General features: G+C 35.4%; 1 protein-coding gene across 6 annotated transcripts in view; it reads right to left on the bottom strand.

Annotated features, from left to right (window-relative positions):
- Positions 1-1,869: 1,869 nt before the first annotated feature.
- The window catches only part of cnc (NFE2 like bZIP transcription factor cap-n-collar), a 146,843-nt gene continuing 130,033 nt past the window's right edge, over positions 1,870-18,679 (bottom strand). For all 6 annotated transcript variants that reach the window (XM_022063635.2, XM_022063633.2, XM_022063632.2 and 3 more), the window contains 8 exons: positions 14,697-14,793; positions 11,393-11,627; positions 9,662-9,810; positions 8,611-8,805; positions 7,458-7,562; positions 7,026-7,213; positions 6,452-6,625; positions 1,870-5,970 (listed from right to left, as the gene is read on the bottom strand). In XM_022063635.2, the coding sequence (XP_021919327.1) occupies positions 5,803-5,970; positions 6,452-6,625; positions 7,026-7,213; positions 7,458-7,562; positions 8,611-8,805; positions 9,662-9,810; positions 11,393-11,627; positions 14,697-14,793 (1,311 nt within the window). In that variant the 3' untranslated portion in view covers positions 1,870-5,802. The remainder of the gene's footprint in view (positions 5,971-6,451; positions 6,626-7,025; positions 7,214-7,457; positions 7,563-8,610; positions 8,806-9,661; positions 9,811-11,392; positions 11,628-14,696; positions 14,794-18,679) is intronic.

Here is an 18,679-nt window from a genome sequence, read left to right as displayed (position 1 = left end):
GCTAAAAGAGAACTTAGACATTGCTTATGGCAGCTTTCAGAGAGATAGTCAATATTTATATCCCCACAGATGACAAATTCTGTTTTCGGTTTGTAAAGGTAGTCCATAATGCTGTTTAACTTGTTAATAAATGTTTCAAAGTCACCTGTTGGTGCTCTGTATATTGCTAAAAAACATAATTTAGAAAAATTTATATCAAGTTGTACAGCACAGTATTCTATGTCCTGCTCCTTGTAAAATTGCACTAGCTCTTTCTGGCTAAATTTTAGATTATTTTTAACAAATATACTCACTCCTCCTCTAGCTAAATTTTTCCTGCAAAAACTACTCGCTAGTGTGTAATTGTCTAAATTTACCTGTAAGATATCTGGTGCTTTCAAATGATGTTCAGTTAGACAAAGAATATGTGGTAATTTGGCACTTTTAAGAGAAATTATCAATTCTTCAGTTTTTGGGAAAAGTCCTCTGATGTTCTGATGGAAAACCAGGAGATTTTCTTTCTGGGTGGTTTCTAAGTTTTTGGTTGAAAGGCCTTTAATGTTCTGATGATGATGATTGTGATCTAAATTTAGAACTGGCTTATTTACAGTGACTTGGATATCTTTCAGGAATTTAGTGATACATTTGGGCCTTAACCTAAAAAAGGCCTAGGTCTTACACCAGTGATTATAGGAATCTTACCAGTATTTGGTTTGCTCCTAATCTCATTGGCAATGAGTTGCACAAGCTTCTCCTTACCCCTTGAATTTAGGTGCAATCCATGTCTGGTGTGGTCATACCTATTCACAGATGACACATCAATTAATCTAATGTGTGATCTGTCCGCATTCCAAAGCGCATGCTCAAGTCTCACATTTGCACTCCTAACCCACTTGCTCATATGAGGCCTGTCATGACACTGTTTTTTGCCTTAATGGGCTTCTTGTGGTTTTCAGATTTAATAGCTGTAATTTCCTTTAACAACATTAAACAATATATCTTTGTAATGGAGATGAGTTGTTTTCTTTGAGATACGACTGAATGCTTAACTATTCTTTAGATGAGCGTTACTTACCATCCTACATATCTCCCATTCTGTCCTTATAGCAGGCATTGCCTGCAAACCTAGCAATAAAATGCTCTTTTCACCCCATATTTTCCACCCATTCTTCTACTCTCTCTCTTTCTGGCTTCAATGTATTAATACTTGAACATATGTCATAAAGTGCAGAAATTTTACCCTGATAAATGGGGAATGTGGAGATTATATTCACTGTTTTATCTCCAAACTACTCCACAAATTTCAATTAACTTTGTCATTTGTGTGGTCCAAAGTATAGGCTTTAGGCAATATACAGGTGTCCCAAAAAGATGTATACACATTATAACATGGAATATTAACCTTGTCAATCAGTTGCTCACTATTGTCAACAAGGGTGGTCATTTTGAACATCTGCAATAGATTTGCTGATTCACACAGTGCATTTCTGATTAAAGAATGGTCTAGTTTATTAAAATGTTTTTATTTCAACATTGAATGTGTGTATACATCATTTGGGGGCATTCTGTATTTTCAAAATATGCGTGATGCTGACCACTCGCCCCCATCTAGTGCCGAGGTCAAGAAAGAGTAGGAGCTATACCTCCACTCCCCACAAGCACCTGCATAGCTGCGTAGAGGAACATTAAGAAGAAGAAGAAGAAGAAGAAGAAGAAGAAGAAGAAGAAAACAAGTTTCAAAGTTTAATTTGCTAACATTAATTTTTGAAAGCATCTGGATTCGTTAATACAATTATTCTCAACAAATGATAGCAATAAGGAAGATTTAAGATTAAAATATGTCCTTTGTCCTACAGCATTTAAAGGTTAATAGTACATCAAACAAAACAGTGTGATAGGAATCTGTTTTATTCAAAAGACAGCAGAACAATGTAAAATATGTGGGCTTTGATAATATGTTAACAGAGAAAAATAATCACAAAACAATACACTTTATCTGACAGACATTAAAAGAACATTTAAAATTCTGAATGAATGACAATGCATTTTCATTTTATTGATTCTTTGGCCATTAACTGCTTAAGGGCAACAGCATCAACGCTCTGCATTCTCGTGGTTGGGAGTGTATATGCATGGTATATTTTCAACATATTATAACTATTTCATCTCACTGGTTACTTCAAGCTTTCTCCTTTCTCAACATACATTATCTCTGCCTGTAGCTGAGTGGAAAAAACCAGGGGGAATACAAAAACAGGAATTTTCCACACAACAGGACCAGGTAAAGAAAGAGACACTTCTTTTGTTATCTGGTACTATACTTTGAAGCAACACAATATTACTGGCTGCACAAAGTATTTACCCATCTCAAAATTATAAATTGTACACTACTAACTCATACCACTGGGCTGACAAACTATATGGCACAATAATTATTTCCAGCTGAACATGTTGAAATAATAATGTAAGTGCAGAACATTAGTTCTCTTCGTATAGTCAAGACAAGAGCAGCTTACAGATGTTCCTAAGAGCCAACTGCAATGTAATATATAATTTCCTCTTCCAGACATGAACTAAATCCTTACAGAATCCACTGGCAAACTATGAACTGTGTGCTTGTGTTTAACATTTATTTTACTAGATATAAGTGAGATAGAGAAGCATTTAATAAAATCAAAGATCCATAAAAAAAATTACTGAATAAAAAGCCAGACCTTGAGAAATCTGTCAAGGAACAATTATCACAATTGCTTGCTCACATAAAGTTTCTTGATTTTGATCCAAACCATGCCCATACACTAAAAATTCAGAAAATATTCAGCACATGAAATTACCAAATTTACAATTTAAATGAAGTAAATGTTAAGATAAAACTAATTTTCAAATATTATCGATACTTCTGGCTCTGTTTCGTGACGCTTCCATAACATATTCTCTGTTTAAAATGAGTTATAGCCCATTACTGTGGCATGGTTAAGAAAACTGAAGTACTGGAAAAATAAAAATATGATTATAAATCTCTGAAAACATCTGAACCTCTTATTTTCTACACACTTTCCACTTCAAGTAATCTCAAACATATAATTGGTGTTACCTCTTAGAAATGAACTACCAATATAATACAGCCCTTGCCACATAAAACTGAAATGTCTACCACCCTGAAAAAAGTTGCCTATTATTTTATTTTTAAAAAATTTAACTACTTCAATATATACATAAAACAGCAATCAGCATCACCTATAATAGTTTTTCCTTTGAGTTATAAAAATATTTGTATATTCACAATTTTTTTTTCCATTTATACAACAATAACTGCCTTTATCTAAAAAAAGTTAACTGAAAAACAATCCTGCAATTGTATGAACAAAATATCTTCCATAATTCACATTAAGGACTTGCTGAGTAAGTGCAAAGACAAATAAGGCATTCTGGGATGCAGCCAACTTTCTGTAAACTATATATCCAGTAGTTATTTCAGAAGTGGCTGTATTTAACTGCATTACATGCACTTACACATATCTTTTGTTCCTCATAAAAAGGAACATGTTAGCATTCCTTTAAAATCTATGCTGCTCATATAGGATTTATGAATCTGTATATATACATGCTAGGACAAGAACGTAGAATTATTTTGGACATACTGCTGGTTCTGCATGTTGTAATTATGATTATATCAGCCTATATGAAAACACACTTTGCATGTGTGCATGGTTAAATGTCATATTTTTAATGCCCGATTTTTTACTGAAGAGAAAATCACAATCTCATACTAGTTTTCAACTCAATACTAGTACTACCAACTTATAACGTGACAAACACTGTCACTGAGAGTAGTAACATATTCATCTTCATTCATGTTTAATTTCAACCAAAGAAATGCTTCCTGTTAATCAATGTTTCACAAAGCCAACCCTGCAACAGAGTATGTTATCACAGCACAATGAGAAGATACAGCAAATGTAATTATGTCCATGTAAGTAAAGAAAACTGTTTGCTTCATACTCAAAAACTAAGTTCATACAGAACATACTCAGTAGCACTTTATTTATAGCAGAACTAAATTACCATATTTACACACATAAATGTCAAATTTCAAGTAGGACATAACCATGCAGGTCTTTTCTTTACTTTGACATGATGATCATCAATGTCCATGTTGAAATCCCCCTCTGCTCCTCCCCATCCCCCATCTCATTCCATAATAAAGATGCATTTGCCTAACTTTGTACTATTGTTATTGCAGTCCCAGACATAATTTTCTAATGTTTATGCTGTAGATTCTCTTCCCCTCATCTCTCAATACCTCAAGAAACTGACCGACTACTTTGTATTAGAACCACTTGCCTGGGAAGTCAACTTTCTTTTTACACAGCAATAGATACTAACTCTGTAGATCTGCAGTCCCTAAGAGGCTCACTGTCCATTACCTAGATGATTCATGAATGAATATGAAGCATCAGTGGAATGGTGCTGATGGGGAGGAAACCAAAGGATACTGGAAATGACCCGTTCTTCAAGTGCCTGAGCTCTGCGGGTCCCAACTTTTCGTTGGCTTTGATCTATAGACATTCGGTAGGACTCCTTGGATGAGGGATCGGCCCGTTGCAAGGCCTCTACCCGTACACACGACAGCACAACACAGAAAAACGCAGATAAACATCCATGGTTTGAGTGGGATTCGAACCCACGGTCCCAGCGACCAAGCGGCACAAGGCCCACGCCTCAGATCGTGCAGTCACTGTGGATCCCGGAAACCAAAGAACTCAGAGAAAAACCTGTCCCAGTTCCATTTTGTCCACCACACAGAAGCCAGTGACTAAATGCATGTACTATGGCATGGTTGGAAGTCATCTTACTGTGTTGCGCTATCATCAGACTACAGTGAGATCAACATTATGACAGCAACTATGTATATTATATGTTTCTCAAATGCACTAGCATTGCTTAAAGTGGAAAGCACATTTTAAAAAAATAATAAGTACTAAGGAGAAATGTTGTTCACTGTGTGGATTATATATGCAACAATGGAGCATTTCTACTAAAAGGAAGTCTGCCCTGTATGGGTTACATGGGTAATATTATATTATTATAATGCACATTTTAAACAAGTTCTTTCATCCCCCTCCCCAAAAGCAAATATTTTAAAATTCTGTAATTCCAAACTTCATTCATTACCACATCCATATCAAATGGGGAAAATGTATAATTGCCTTATTACTGGTTTAATATAAACAGTGAAAAAGTGTCAATTATGTGAGTAAATATGGTATATTTTGACATGATATATGTCAAAGTAATCAATACATGTTTTTAAAGTTTAATGAATTGTAGGTTAAGTGTATCAGTGAAGAGTTTTATATGAATTCTTATCTATTAAATTAATGCTCCTTTCCTGCTAATTATCTTTGCAGTCTTTTGTTGTGATTTCCATTTCACCAAGATAATATACAATGCATAAATGTAAAATGTATAAAACATGTACCTTCTAAAATTTTCAGGAGCTGAATGGAGTTTAAGAGATCTCAGTATTTATAAAATATTAAAATTAAAGAACTTCACAAAGATGAAAAAGGGTTTAATGGATTTTGGAGTTGTCCAAAATGCAACATACTTAATGTCCTTCCTCTAATGAGCTATTATAGTCTTTTCATTGGGTATATTTACCAGGTTTCAAACCATCATGTTTAAAACTCTTCTGATAAAATAGTTTGTACATAACATGCTTTCATTTGATGTAGTACCAACTGTTTACAGTAAAATTTAACTGCAAAAAGTTGAGCTGTCAGTACAATGTTGAGTAAGTATTGCTCATCCAAATGTTGTTCATTCTTTATGATGAGGATCATGTTCTTTGTGCTTTTGGCGTGTTAATTCAGGCTCCAGCATGGCTGAGGAGTTGGTGCGGGGCACGAGGAGGACACTTCCATCTGCAGACTGCTGTAGGCTATACTCATATGGAGAATACTGGTTTCCATCTGGATCTCTCAGGTGCTGCAGAATAATACATCCACCTTAGCAGTGACACAATTCTCATATTTTCAGATGCAACATGAATACTACCAGTAATAACAACTATGTTATAATTAGCACTACATTACACATTTTCTCTTCAATGCTACAGATGATGATGTTTTTCCCCCTTTAAACATTTAAATGTATGTGAGAAAATATGATTGGTTTGGAGAAAACACATTTTCCGAAAGAAATGATGGGAAGACTGAAGGAAGGAATACCTAGGCAATCATGTCAACACACTGTCACTAAGATAACTGTTTAGCAAAGCTTAAGATTTATGACAGAAACTTTACCTTCATCAACAAAGAGAATATTTTCATGATACGTTCCACATTTTTCAGGTTCTGCACGTTAATTTAGTATTTATTTGAACCAAGGCACATACATTACAGCATTCTTCTCACAACTGCTACAAAGATTTTTATGTGATTTTGTCATGTCTATAACATGAACATACCTGGAAGACATGTCTGTAAAGCTGGCTGAATTTCTCCTTGGCTCGCTGTATCTCTGCCAACCTGAAGTCCCTCTCCCTAATCAGGCGGCTCTTTCGATCCCTCATCTCTTTCACTTCGTCAGCTAGAGTCAAGATCTGGTCCAGCTTACGCTTGCGGCAGTTCTGTGCAGCCACCTGGTAAAAAGAAGAAGAAAAAAGGATGAACAGTGCTAAATGAGAAGTTCTGCTAGCTGGGACACATAAACACCTAATAAAATCAGTGCCTGGCCAGGTCTGGATCCAGACAAACTATTGATGACAGATTTTATATTTTTCTATTTCTTACTATACAGATTAACATCCTACCAGTCATCAAACTCTATACCCTGCATCTCCAAGTTTATCCTAATAAAATATGAAAGAAGAATGAAAGCAAAATTTTCTGTTCACACTGCATACTTCTTTGGCAAAAGACACTACTTTGTTACTTTACAGTTTATAGAAAGGAAGAGAATCCAGCAATCACATATTTATTTTCAAATATGAATTATTTAAAATAACTGTTAAATCTAATGACTTAAAAATTGTAATATACCTTGTTTTTGCCTCGTCGTCTGATGTCTCTGATGAGTGACAGTTGTGCCTCACTTAGATCATATTTGGATAATCGCTCATTAAATTCATCCATGGGTAAGTTGATTATATCACTCACAGTCATTGGTATATTCATTGCTCGTGCACGCTTTTCATCTCTATTCAAATGCTCCTCCTCTGATTTTCGGCCTGTAGAAAACGTAAAATAAGATCAAATATGAGCTTCATAGTAAATCTTATATGTAGTTAACACTTCCACTGTTATAGGCAGATTGGTTCTGCAGCATGGAAGAGCACACTGTATGTTATGAACAAAACGGCTGTACAAAAATAAAGCATATTATAATATCAATCTTTCTCAGCCGTCAGTCATTATGTTGATGTAGTTTAGCCTGATTATAATAAAGGGCTACTCAGAAACTGTGTTACATACCCTTCTGCTTGTCTCTTGTGACAGGCCGCTGCATTGCACCAGCACTTTCAGGGGGCAGATGGTAAGAGTGGTTGTGCTGAATGTGCTCAAGAACAGGTCTCATATCTGGAACAAGCCAGTTCTGACACATCATACCTATCTATCTCTGTAACTTGCTGCTACAGAAATCTGCAAAATAAGCTTAATGTGAGCCCGAAGCAGGCATGAAGAATCTGAATCTAATAACAGAAATTCTGTCATGTCCCTGCTTCAGCCATCCCTTCAACATTTGTATTCATAAGGTACTTTTATATGTGTTCTACTATATTATTTTCAAGAAATCAAAATAATACATTTCAATTCAGGATATTCTGAAGTACAAGCCAAGTTTCTATCTCCTGTGAAAGGCTTACACACTTCAAGACTTTGTATGGAAAAGTAATCATCTTCTTTATTATGCCGTCTCCTTTACAGGAGGTTGGCGACATATTATGAACAGGATCCCTCCATCCTTTTCTCGGACTGGGACCTGTTCATATATGTTTTCTTAAGCAGGTGATACAGAAGTGGTTTGCCATTGCCTTCTTCTGTGTGTATGGAGTATGGAGTAATTGTTGGGATGCCACGGAGAAACCGGGGAAGCCCCGTAGGAAAACTCCGTGTTGCCTAGACCACGGCCTTGCCCAACACAAGTTATAAATTCGGGCACCGCCGGGAATCGATTACAAGGCCAGCGTTCTTTTTAATCCTGTAAGTGAACTTTAAACCCTTTAGACAATTGTGTTAAGATTGCAGGCATGTGTTCAAGTGGGACAAATACCACATTCCAGCTGCAGATGTAGTAAGACGCAGCAAGATATCTGGCATCAGAACCAATCCAGAGTTTAAAGACATTTGCAGCAATTAGGTTTTAAAAGTTTCATACAGATAATTCCAAATGTAAATTCCTGCACCTGAAATAATGAACTTACTGTATGGCCAGAATGTAACCTGATTTGCATCCACTAAAAGCTTTAATACTGCAACACGAGTGGCAAAGATGAATTTATTCTCTACTGCAAAGTGTAATCTGCATATAATTTGACTGACATTTCAGAGGTGCTTATTGCCTCCATCATCACAGAAAGCAGTCCCCTTCATACTCATTGCCATGAGAACCTGAAATCTCATTTACCTGAGTGGTGTCGAGAAAATTCCAAGCTACAACTGTACTTCATCTCAGGTGGTTTGGGGCCTACTGCTCCTTCGACAGCTCCTCCAAATGCATTTCCTGGAGCTACAGCACCTGCACCAGGCTCTCCATACTCATACTTTATGGGAGTTGGAGGAAGACCAGGTGTGGTTCCATGGCTACCCAATGATGAACCTCCTGGTTAAAAGTAAAAATAACCTCAGGTAAAATATTTAACATAGCACATTAAAGCTGGTAAAATATGTTACATTTTACAGTAACATTTACGAAAGGAGCAACAATATTTGTAATTTGTGTGACTTGTTTTCATAACAAATTTTCATATAACACAAGATATATGTTCTGAAAACAAATATCACGTAAAAGGCATTATATAAACCCACTTTTACATTGTAAAAGAGTAATATTAAATGACTGATTTCTTATTTACTGAACTTAAGGGTACTAATGAGAACCACAACCTGTTCTGCGTATTAGGGAAATAAGGTTATAAGAAAACTTGGTGACACTACAGAGCAACAAGATTGTTAGACACTGTGTTGCCAAAACATACAAAATAAGTATACTGGAAGACTGTTCTGCCATGCTACATTTAATCACTTCTACTTTCTTAAATACAAAGTTCGGAATCATAACCAAAAAATTTTAAGTTTCAAACATTATAGTGTGATTTATGCAAAAGTCTCTCTTTTCTGACTCCTTGTCTGTCTACTGAAATGTTTCCCTGGTGACTTAATGAACTAATTTACTTAGGTGATTTTAAGTTAGAACCTGTTTCTTTACCACAACCAACTACCCAAAGTGAACCACTTCACTCAGAGACTAAGACTTTGATGTCACGCATAGAACTGACTTGGCACTTACTTTCAACAATCTGAATTTCTGTTTTCAATAATGTTTAGCTAGTGATCAATGACGATGTGCTTAAATATAATGTGGCACTGTTATACAGGAAACAATACATGTTATGGAGAAATTCTAAGAATGTGTAAACTGAATTCAATAACAAAACATTTCAAGACTTGCACACTACCTGAGCTATGTTCTTGGAAGCAACGCTTGCCAAACATGTGATGTTTCTTCTGAGCCATGGGCGGCATCCGATGTGAGGCATCAGATGAGCCCACTCCAGCACTTGTGTGTTGACGACTTGAGTAACTGTAGTCATATGGCCGGTACTTGCTGTTAAGAGAAACAAACCACACTGATACACAGAAAGAATGAAAATATGGAAAGAAAGAAAGAAAACAAGAAATATGTTGAAATATTTAGTTCAATGCATGACAATTATTTTAACTTTCAGACAAATCTAAGCAAATCAAGTGCCTGCAACACAAAACACTTTAGGAATTTCTGTGAGGGTCAAAATTCTGCAATGTTCACCTCATATCTGATGTTCTACAGATATTTTAAACTGGAAGCCACCTGTCTTCTCTCTTTAATTTATTCTCCTGAACTGACAACTCCCTTCCACAGTACCTGTCTTCTTAATATCTTGTAACCAGTAAGTTCTTTTATTCAAAACTTTTTGAGTGTGTAGTTCAAACATACAAGATTTGAGGTTTTTACAGCAATGAGGGTTCAGATTGTGGTATTCTCGGTTGTGACTCTGTGTAGTCTTGTGATTCATCAACAACATTTAAAAGGAACATACTGCCTCCAACTTCAGGGTGGGGTACTTTAAATGTGTTGTTAACAAAATTTAAGTTGCATGAAATAGCATACCAACAGTGGCATTTAAAGTCCGTTCTGAAAATGAGGTATACAGTGAAACCTCTATCCATCGTTCCCGGAACTATCGTTTTCCCGGATGCATCGTCCGTTTTGTTCGGTCCCGAATACATCCCATATAAAATAATGTTACATTTTCCCGCTTCTATCGTTCTTCGAACTATCGTTTTATCGCATCGATCGTTCAAAAATCTTAGTCCCGGCCCACAATTTTCCCGCAATGATCGTTTCTGAGAATTTAAAATGCTGGGTTTTGAGATAAATTATTACCGAAAGACGCACAATGTTTTTGGAATACGCAGTAGCGGTAACCTGTTATGTCGCCCAACCAGCACAGATTCTTTTGGAATGAGGGGTCAGCGGTGCAGGGGTGATAGTTGGAGTGAATGGCGGTGCCCATTGTCAGAAATTTTACGATTTTAATTAGGGTGCACTCATATTTCGTTCCAGCGATGCCAGATGGCATGTGCAGTGTGAATTTCTTCACAAATGCTTTTATTATAAGTACAAAGGAAAGGCTGGCGGCACTTTTCATTCTTCTGGTTCATCTCGTTTCCAGCGGTTCAGGGTCTTCTACAGCTACGTTTCGTTTAGTTCGGCAGTAATAGTATTTCCATTCTTCCTGTTATTGTCCGCAAAGGGGGTTGGAGTGGTGAGGAAGAAGAAGAAGACGAACGCGAGCCCGAAGCTTTGCCGAAGCGCACGCTGCATTGGCGAAAGTGAAGTCGTTCTTTTATGCGCTTAATATTAGTGAACGTGACGAGGAAAACATTTTGAACGTGGAAAGTGCTCTGTTTGGTCTAAAACGTAAAGTTTTGACAAACCAGTTGTCCATTAAAGACTTTTTTGGTAAAAAGAAGTAACTTTGAAAGAGAAACATTGTTTTTTTTTAAAATTTTTAATGCTTTCCCGCATCTATCGTTTTCCCGCATTCATGGTTTTTATTTCCCACCCCCGCCGAAAACGATGCATCGAGGTTTCACTGTATTTTATTTAGTATCCTATTCTGTTACACATCTGTCCAGACTTATACCTTGCATGATAATCCATTGCATAATGGTCTCCTGTTGTATGACCTGAATCTGAGCCAGTCTCCATCCATTCCCCATCTGACAATGAGGGGACACGTTCTGAGCCCATTGAACTTACTGCACTATCACTTGATGCATCCATGCGCTCCTCTGATGGCTGTATAGCTGTTCCTATGCTTCCCACACTGCTGGCATTGTTCGAATTGTTGCTGTCCAGCAATCGCATGGTGTACATGCCTGAAACAATATAACGTGTCATTATTTTTTTTAAAAAAAACAGCTTTGAATGAGCAGGATGATGGTAATATCCTAAAGTCTGCTTGGAGGTACTGAGAAAGAGAAATAAACCTTAGGAAAACCAAAGGATGGAACTGAATCTCAGACCTCCACTATGCACAGGACGAATTTAAACTGCTATTAACACACTGTTTAATCACACATAATTAAAAATTACAATAGAAGTATCATGAAGATATATATATATATATATATATATATATATATATATATATATATATATATATATATAACAAACCTATGGGTAATGATGAATTGTTAAATGACTGATCACAAACACACAAAGCAAGTGTACAGATCTTGTAATAGCAAATAACATGCTGATGAACATAGTATTAATTCTACAGCACAAAAAAGAGCTCCTGTTAAACACTAATAGCAAACAGAACCCAAGCAATATCATACAGACTACGTCACTGTAAGTAAATATTACCTGCTGGTATGTAATATGCAGAACATATACATTATTTTGCTACTGTCTGAAGATAATGCTGTAAAAATATTGCCACATTTCCATATTCATTAAGATGGGTCTGCAGGAAATCTATTAATACTGTAATTACATAATAATGACCAACTGCAAATCCATAATAATTTAAAATGAGGTGGTGTTAGAAAGGAACTAGCAGATTTTGCTTAAAATCACTAATTATGCTGTATTAGTGTGATTTGTGTAATGGAATATGTGAACTGGGAAAAGGTAGTAAATCCTACCTTTAAAAATAAATATGTTGCACGATATCTTAGGAGAAGTGTAAAATTTCAAAACTCTACTTGAATTATTCACTTTGGTCCACTTTCTAAGTTTATACAGATTTCAAACATCATCACATCTTCACAAGAAACAGCTTCCATAATAATCTGATCAATTTTTTAAAGATTTTGTTTATGCAGAGAATGGGGTAGTATCCTACTGTCACCACAAAAGAAGTTCTGACATAAATTTAAGCAGAATATTATTCAAATTTCAAACTGCAAATTTCATTAAAATATTTTGTTATAATTTGAATAGAAACACTACTGTCATTTGTCCTTTCAATATGAGCTGATCTTGATTAAGACTTCTAAACATATTCTGACATGCTGAATTACATGGAATATCAATTTGGAAATAACACATATTATTCACCATATCTTTCAAAACATAAACATAACATTTAACTTCCCACACACGTTTTCAGATAAAAATAAGTGAAAGGACAGCTTCATTTACAGAAAGAAAGCAGGATGCTGTATTGAGGTCAATTCATCACAATATTCTTACTAGTTAATTGTATCCAAGGGCAATGACTTCCTGCAGAACCACAATGACAATGCTGATTTCAATATCTCAGTCTTGGTAATGAGTCACATTTGTGAAAAACAACACATTTATATCACAATTTTACACTTGAAATCAAATCTGTTCAATTTATAACAGGAAAAATCTTCCTTATTCAGCCCTGCAGAACAACTGTCATCTTCTGAAACACATTTATCAAGAGCTTATCTGATCCATAATACCACATGAAGTCCGGCCACATACTTGCATTCTGCAGTTCGTCACAACAGATACCCATTCCCACAGGAGGAAAACCACACTTTCTTGTTTTCAGACCAATGTTAATACTCTCATTATCTATAGCAGACTATACTTTACAGTTAACACAACATTCAACAACAAAGCCTTATCTTATCACAAAACCTCACACCATATGCAATGCTGTGTACACATGCTAGCAGGGAGGTGATGGGTGAGAGAAAAATGAAAAGAAGGTCATTCAAGAAAATGAGACCAAAATGCTAATCATTACACTTACTGATCTCTGCCAAGACTGCAGAATCATGCACAAAAGAAGAAAAATTGATAACTAAAATTAGTTGAATCATGATTATGATACATGATGAGTTAGCTAGCTAGTAGTAGTTCTATCTTCAATATATATGCAAGGTCAACACATATACAATTATTACAAACTGCCAGTCATCCCAACTGAACAAAACCACCAGCCAAAATTAACCATTTGTTCATTCCATTTAAAACAATATTGTATTGTATTGAGTTGTCTCCCAGTATTTAACACTTAAATGAGCTCTTACCACAGTTTACAATATTAGTGAGTATAATACTCTCATCAATGTATGTGCATAATCCGTGCTGATGCAAGATGGATGCTACACTTAGGAAAACAATACGGTCTGAAGTCTTTTGCACTGTATACTCTTTGTATGCATAACATATAGCACCATGCTGTCTTTATGAGCATGACATTACATAAATTAAAAACTGTAGAAATTTAGAAAGACAGGGTGTTATGTTTAATAAGCATCAATGCTTAAACAGTTGCAATCATTATCATGAAACTCATGAACACAATTTACAAGGCAGATTTTAAAAATTTCTGAAACAATACTATACATACATAACATGTACTGTTAATTCTGAGCTACAGCATTGAAAATCCATGACATTCTAAAAGTTTCTATTTAAAGTCATTTCACAACTCAAGAATAACCTACGCTCTTACACCTTTTCACTATTAATTTGATGAAAGAAAACTGTATTATCCTTTTATTTACATAACACTTCCACAACCAGCCCATCACTCCCTGATCATGTACACGCTTACTGTAAGTAGTAATGAATTCAAAGAGTGTAATGCTAGGTTCATGAATCAATTCTCATATTAGCATGTCAACATCATGACTAAACAATTTTCACCTTCATGATAACAAAAGCTTTTAAAGCCAGGTAATGAAATTCTGCATAGCAGACTATAACAACAGTAAGAAAGTGTTGTGTGTTTATAGGTAACATACAAGTATAAACTAACCTAAAATATCTTCTTTAACAGGAATGGTATGATGTTCTAAATAAGAGTTTTCTATTTACATTAAACTCTGGGAAGATAAAGAATAAGTGGAAGACAGACCACACAACAATGTGAGTTATTCAAGAGACTTATTAGATACAAACCAAACATTGTAATTAAATGCATCATTGATTACAGAAATTACAATTTTACTTACCTTCATTCATAGCCATATCCATCAGCTGAAGATCTTCATCATTCAATATGGATGAAAGGAACCCCTCAGTTGTCTGGTTCATTTCTGAGGTAGAATTCTGTGAATATGGACATATATTCAGTTAGTCTGGGTAGAAACAAATCTGTCAACAATATACACTAAGCAATTAAGAGGTATCTTCATATTCACAAACAATAAAATTGTCTTAATTTGTGCTAGCAGCTAAAGTTTTTTGATGTCTCATAAAAATAGGATTTTTATACTGATTTACTTTTAAAGGAATTTGTAGAGTAAAAATTAGAAGGAACAAAGAATTATAAGTCCCATCCAAGCAGGTAGGATAAATTTCTCCCCCTCCCCCAAATTACCAAGGGTGTTTCTAAAACAAGTGTACATAAATCTCTTATAAGCCATAAGTTGAAAAATAACGACAAAATAAACACTTAATTCTGCCAATTTCATTCACATTCATATACACATAGACAAATAATGAATTATCAATTTTTGCTACAGGCATCCTGAAACTGTTTACATAAAACTTATTTTTTGAACCACATGGAAGAGACAAGATACCAGTGTTTCAGAGGATTACATTACACCAGAGAAAATCAACATTCTGTAACTGTCATCTTACTATATATTAAAAGAAATAAAAAATAAGATGTTAAAGATTGTTCATGGGAGACTGATTTATACAATACTTTAGATTAAACAAATATTTAATAACACATTAAAGTGCATTTAATGGTAGCCATGCCTGCCTGACTCTGAACAAGAGCAAATAATGCTGCAAAAGATTTTATTTGGCAAAAGAAAGTATGACAAGGACTTTTTGATACATGTATCCAGACAAACAAGACATATTCAGTCATTAAACTATGTTCCGAGTCGTGAAACTATGCAGTCATGCAGGTAGTTATCAGCAACTTGGTGGGGGACATGCTGCCTTCATCATCATGATAGAAGAAACTACAGCCAGGATATTGGTGTGTAGAACAGTGGAGAGACTGGGTCAACAGAAAGGAGGAGACCAGCAGATCAGAACCAGGACAAGGGCGAGGAGAAGCCCTGTCCTGGACAATTGGAACTGGATGACCTCTGTCAGGACCAATGATAAGAAGAGGACAAATGAAGTGGAAATGTTTGTTCTGTCCTTTAACAGAACATTCCTTCATTATTTCTGGGCATGAATGTGCCACTTACACTGTTAAGATAGAGGCAGTACGTTCCTTTGAGCCACTAATCGCTATCTACAAGATTACATGGTACCACAAACCAAAAGATCAGTATCCAAACTTTTCAACTCCACATTACGAAAGAAGGCCAGATGGAATGCATGATGTGTCACCTGATATTTCAGACTTTAATACTTTGAAGATAAGAACATAGTTACATACATGAGTGTTTATGTAGCAAAAATGTTGAAAACTGTCATGTCATTGTGACATCCACAAGAACAGAGTCCAAAGATCTTGTAGCTAACTAAGAGTTACCTGCATACTAGATTTAGACACACTTTCATATCAGTAAAACTATTCTACATCTCATACAAAGTAACATGAAATCAGGAACTTCTATTAGCAAACACCAAAAAACAAACTTACCTCACATCTATCTAAATTTCTGACAAATCATGCCATACCAGTATGAATGTCATACAACATAACTTACTAGTCATTAATAATGATCAGCAGACAGCCATTACATTTCATTGAAGCACTTAATTTCTAATGGCAGATGCTGTTATTTTAATTAATTAACAATTTTACAATACTGTTAGAAGCTGTGACACTTTTGCATTGAATAATTGATAGGATGTGGTTGGAAGTGGCCATGGCCTAATTCAAAGTATCATATTGCCACTTGCCTGGAGGGACTGAGGAAAAAAACATGAAAAATATCAGTCGAGACAGCTGGCCTCTGGGCCAAAATTTGAACCTAGGATATCCTAAACACAAAAGGATTGCTATCCATTCATCTCTGACATTCAACTATTATCTGTGACATTTTCATATTGTTTTATTATAATTCTGAAGTTCCAAATTTATATTTTTCATGAAACTGCATTCTTCTTGCTAACTAGCTTATGAGGGATGATAATATCATTTCAGGGCATTTTACTGAGCATCAATAATGGAGACAATAAATTATTCACTCTCCAGCTGCTCAGCATGAACAAATTCACAGTATCAAACAGGTAACAATGTCTTATTTGGGTGTTCTGAAATATGCAAGAAATGGCGTTTTATGGAAAACACATAAAAACGAGCTGAATTCTCAACAATGTACTGGCTCACTTAGGACTTTACATACTTTCTTGACAAAATACAACATTTTACTGTTTCCCAACCCACTTTATTCACCACATTAACACCTACTGGATCATTTTTGGTTCTTCAAACTGAAACATACCCTGAAAGGGAAAGAGCCTTCCGGAATTGTCAAAGATTATCCAGAGTGTGGCACAGGAATTAAACAAACATTCAGAATTGAGTGTACCAAAAGTTCTTGAGCAAGTGGTAGTACTGCTGGAATCACTGTGTTCAATCAAGAAGGGAATCTGATGGACATAGCCTGTAGTTATTAATAACAAACAAATAAATGACCCAGTTTTTTATGACTCGTCTACACATTTTGAAACAGAAACAATATCATGCACATGGTCCAATGTAACTTTTCTCATAAAACAAGAAAGCGAAGACCAAATAAATTATTGCACCAATAACAACATGCATCTTTTCCGCATCGCCTTCTTGCCTGTGGGTAGAGAATTCTCAGCAACATGTTTTGTAAATTCATTTCAGTTATGGATTCATGGGAGGAGTACTAAATGAACTATCTTACTACTTTCTTTGTTTTGGATTGTATTCATCATCTGCTGAGTATGTCAAACTGGCACGAGCAGTTAATTTCATTTTGAGGATAAGCATTACAGCTGACAACTACTGTTTAAAATTTGAACTGAAGCATGTGTGCAATAACGTCTTTGTTGAAATGTGTTTCAGTATGTTTGCACACCTCCTGTATAAATTAAACATGTTAGCATAATATTCATAATGTAAAAGGTAAAGATAAGAAGTAAGACTGCCCTCTACTTGACCATTACAGACACCAATAAGTAGAAGTGACTGCTTTGGCCATTTTCCCCACAGGGAATTATTCCCAGAGACAGTCTGAATGTGAAATCAGAAATATTCATGCCCCTGCCAGCAAATAAACCATGATTGCACACCTCATACTTAGTGACTGAGGTATCCATTAATTATCAGTATGAAGTCCTGTGAAAATCTTTTGGGATATATTAATATTCTCTGTGATCTTATTTAAATGTAGAGAGCCATGTAGGGGCTGATTAGCCCAAGACCTGTTCTCTTCTAGGGATGGCCTTGTATGCATGCATGGTGGTAATCATATTCAGAATTATTTTAATTAACTTACTGAATTTACCATTAGCATTTGTTTGATTGTTTCTTACTAAATACTTAATTGAATGGCTGTGATGATTCTGAAGTGCAATTTACTTGCAGATCCAATCAAAATTTTGAATAGGTGGAAAAGTTTCTTTAACCAGCTCTTAAATGTTGGCTGGACTGATGATGTTAGATACATTAAAATACATATGGCTGAACTGTTAATGCCAGAACCTAGTTTAGATGAAGCTGAACTAGGCATTGGAAAGTTTAACCAGTTGGTTGGTTAGTAAGTTAGTTAGTTAATGTTTCTGAAGTTGGTACCTAGCTTAAATTTTATATGAACTAACTAAGGAAGTCCTACAGAAGGAATTCTCCAGTGGCTTAAAAATCTGCTTACTATCTTTTTAGCATATCTTGATTGAGAGAAGATGCTTATGTGCTAATTAAACAATCAACCAACTAAACAAATAATTAATTAACTAACCAACTAACAAACAACACTGAATGACCAACCAACTTAACAAGTTCCCAACTACTAACAAACAAACACCATGCAGCAGCCTTCTTAAC

This window comes from Zootermopsis nevadensis, unplaced genomic scaffold (assembly GCF_977971745.1).
Source record: "Zootermopsis nevadensis isolate Lab colony 2312 unplaced genomic scaffold, Znev_1.0 Znev_ptg000020l, whole genome shotgun sequence".
NCBI lineage: Eukaryota > Metazoa > Arthropoda > Insecta > Blattodea > Termopsidae > Zootermopsis > Zootermopsis nevadensis.
Note: the sequence above shows the minus strand (reverse complement) of the source record. Positions and strands in the feature narration are given on the sequence as shown.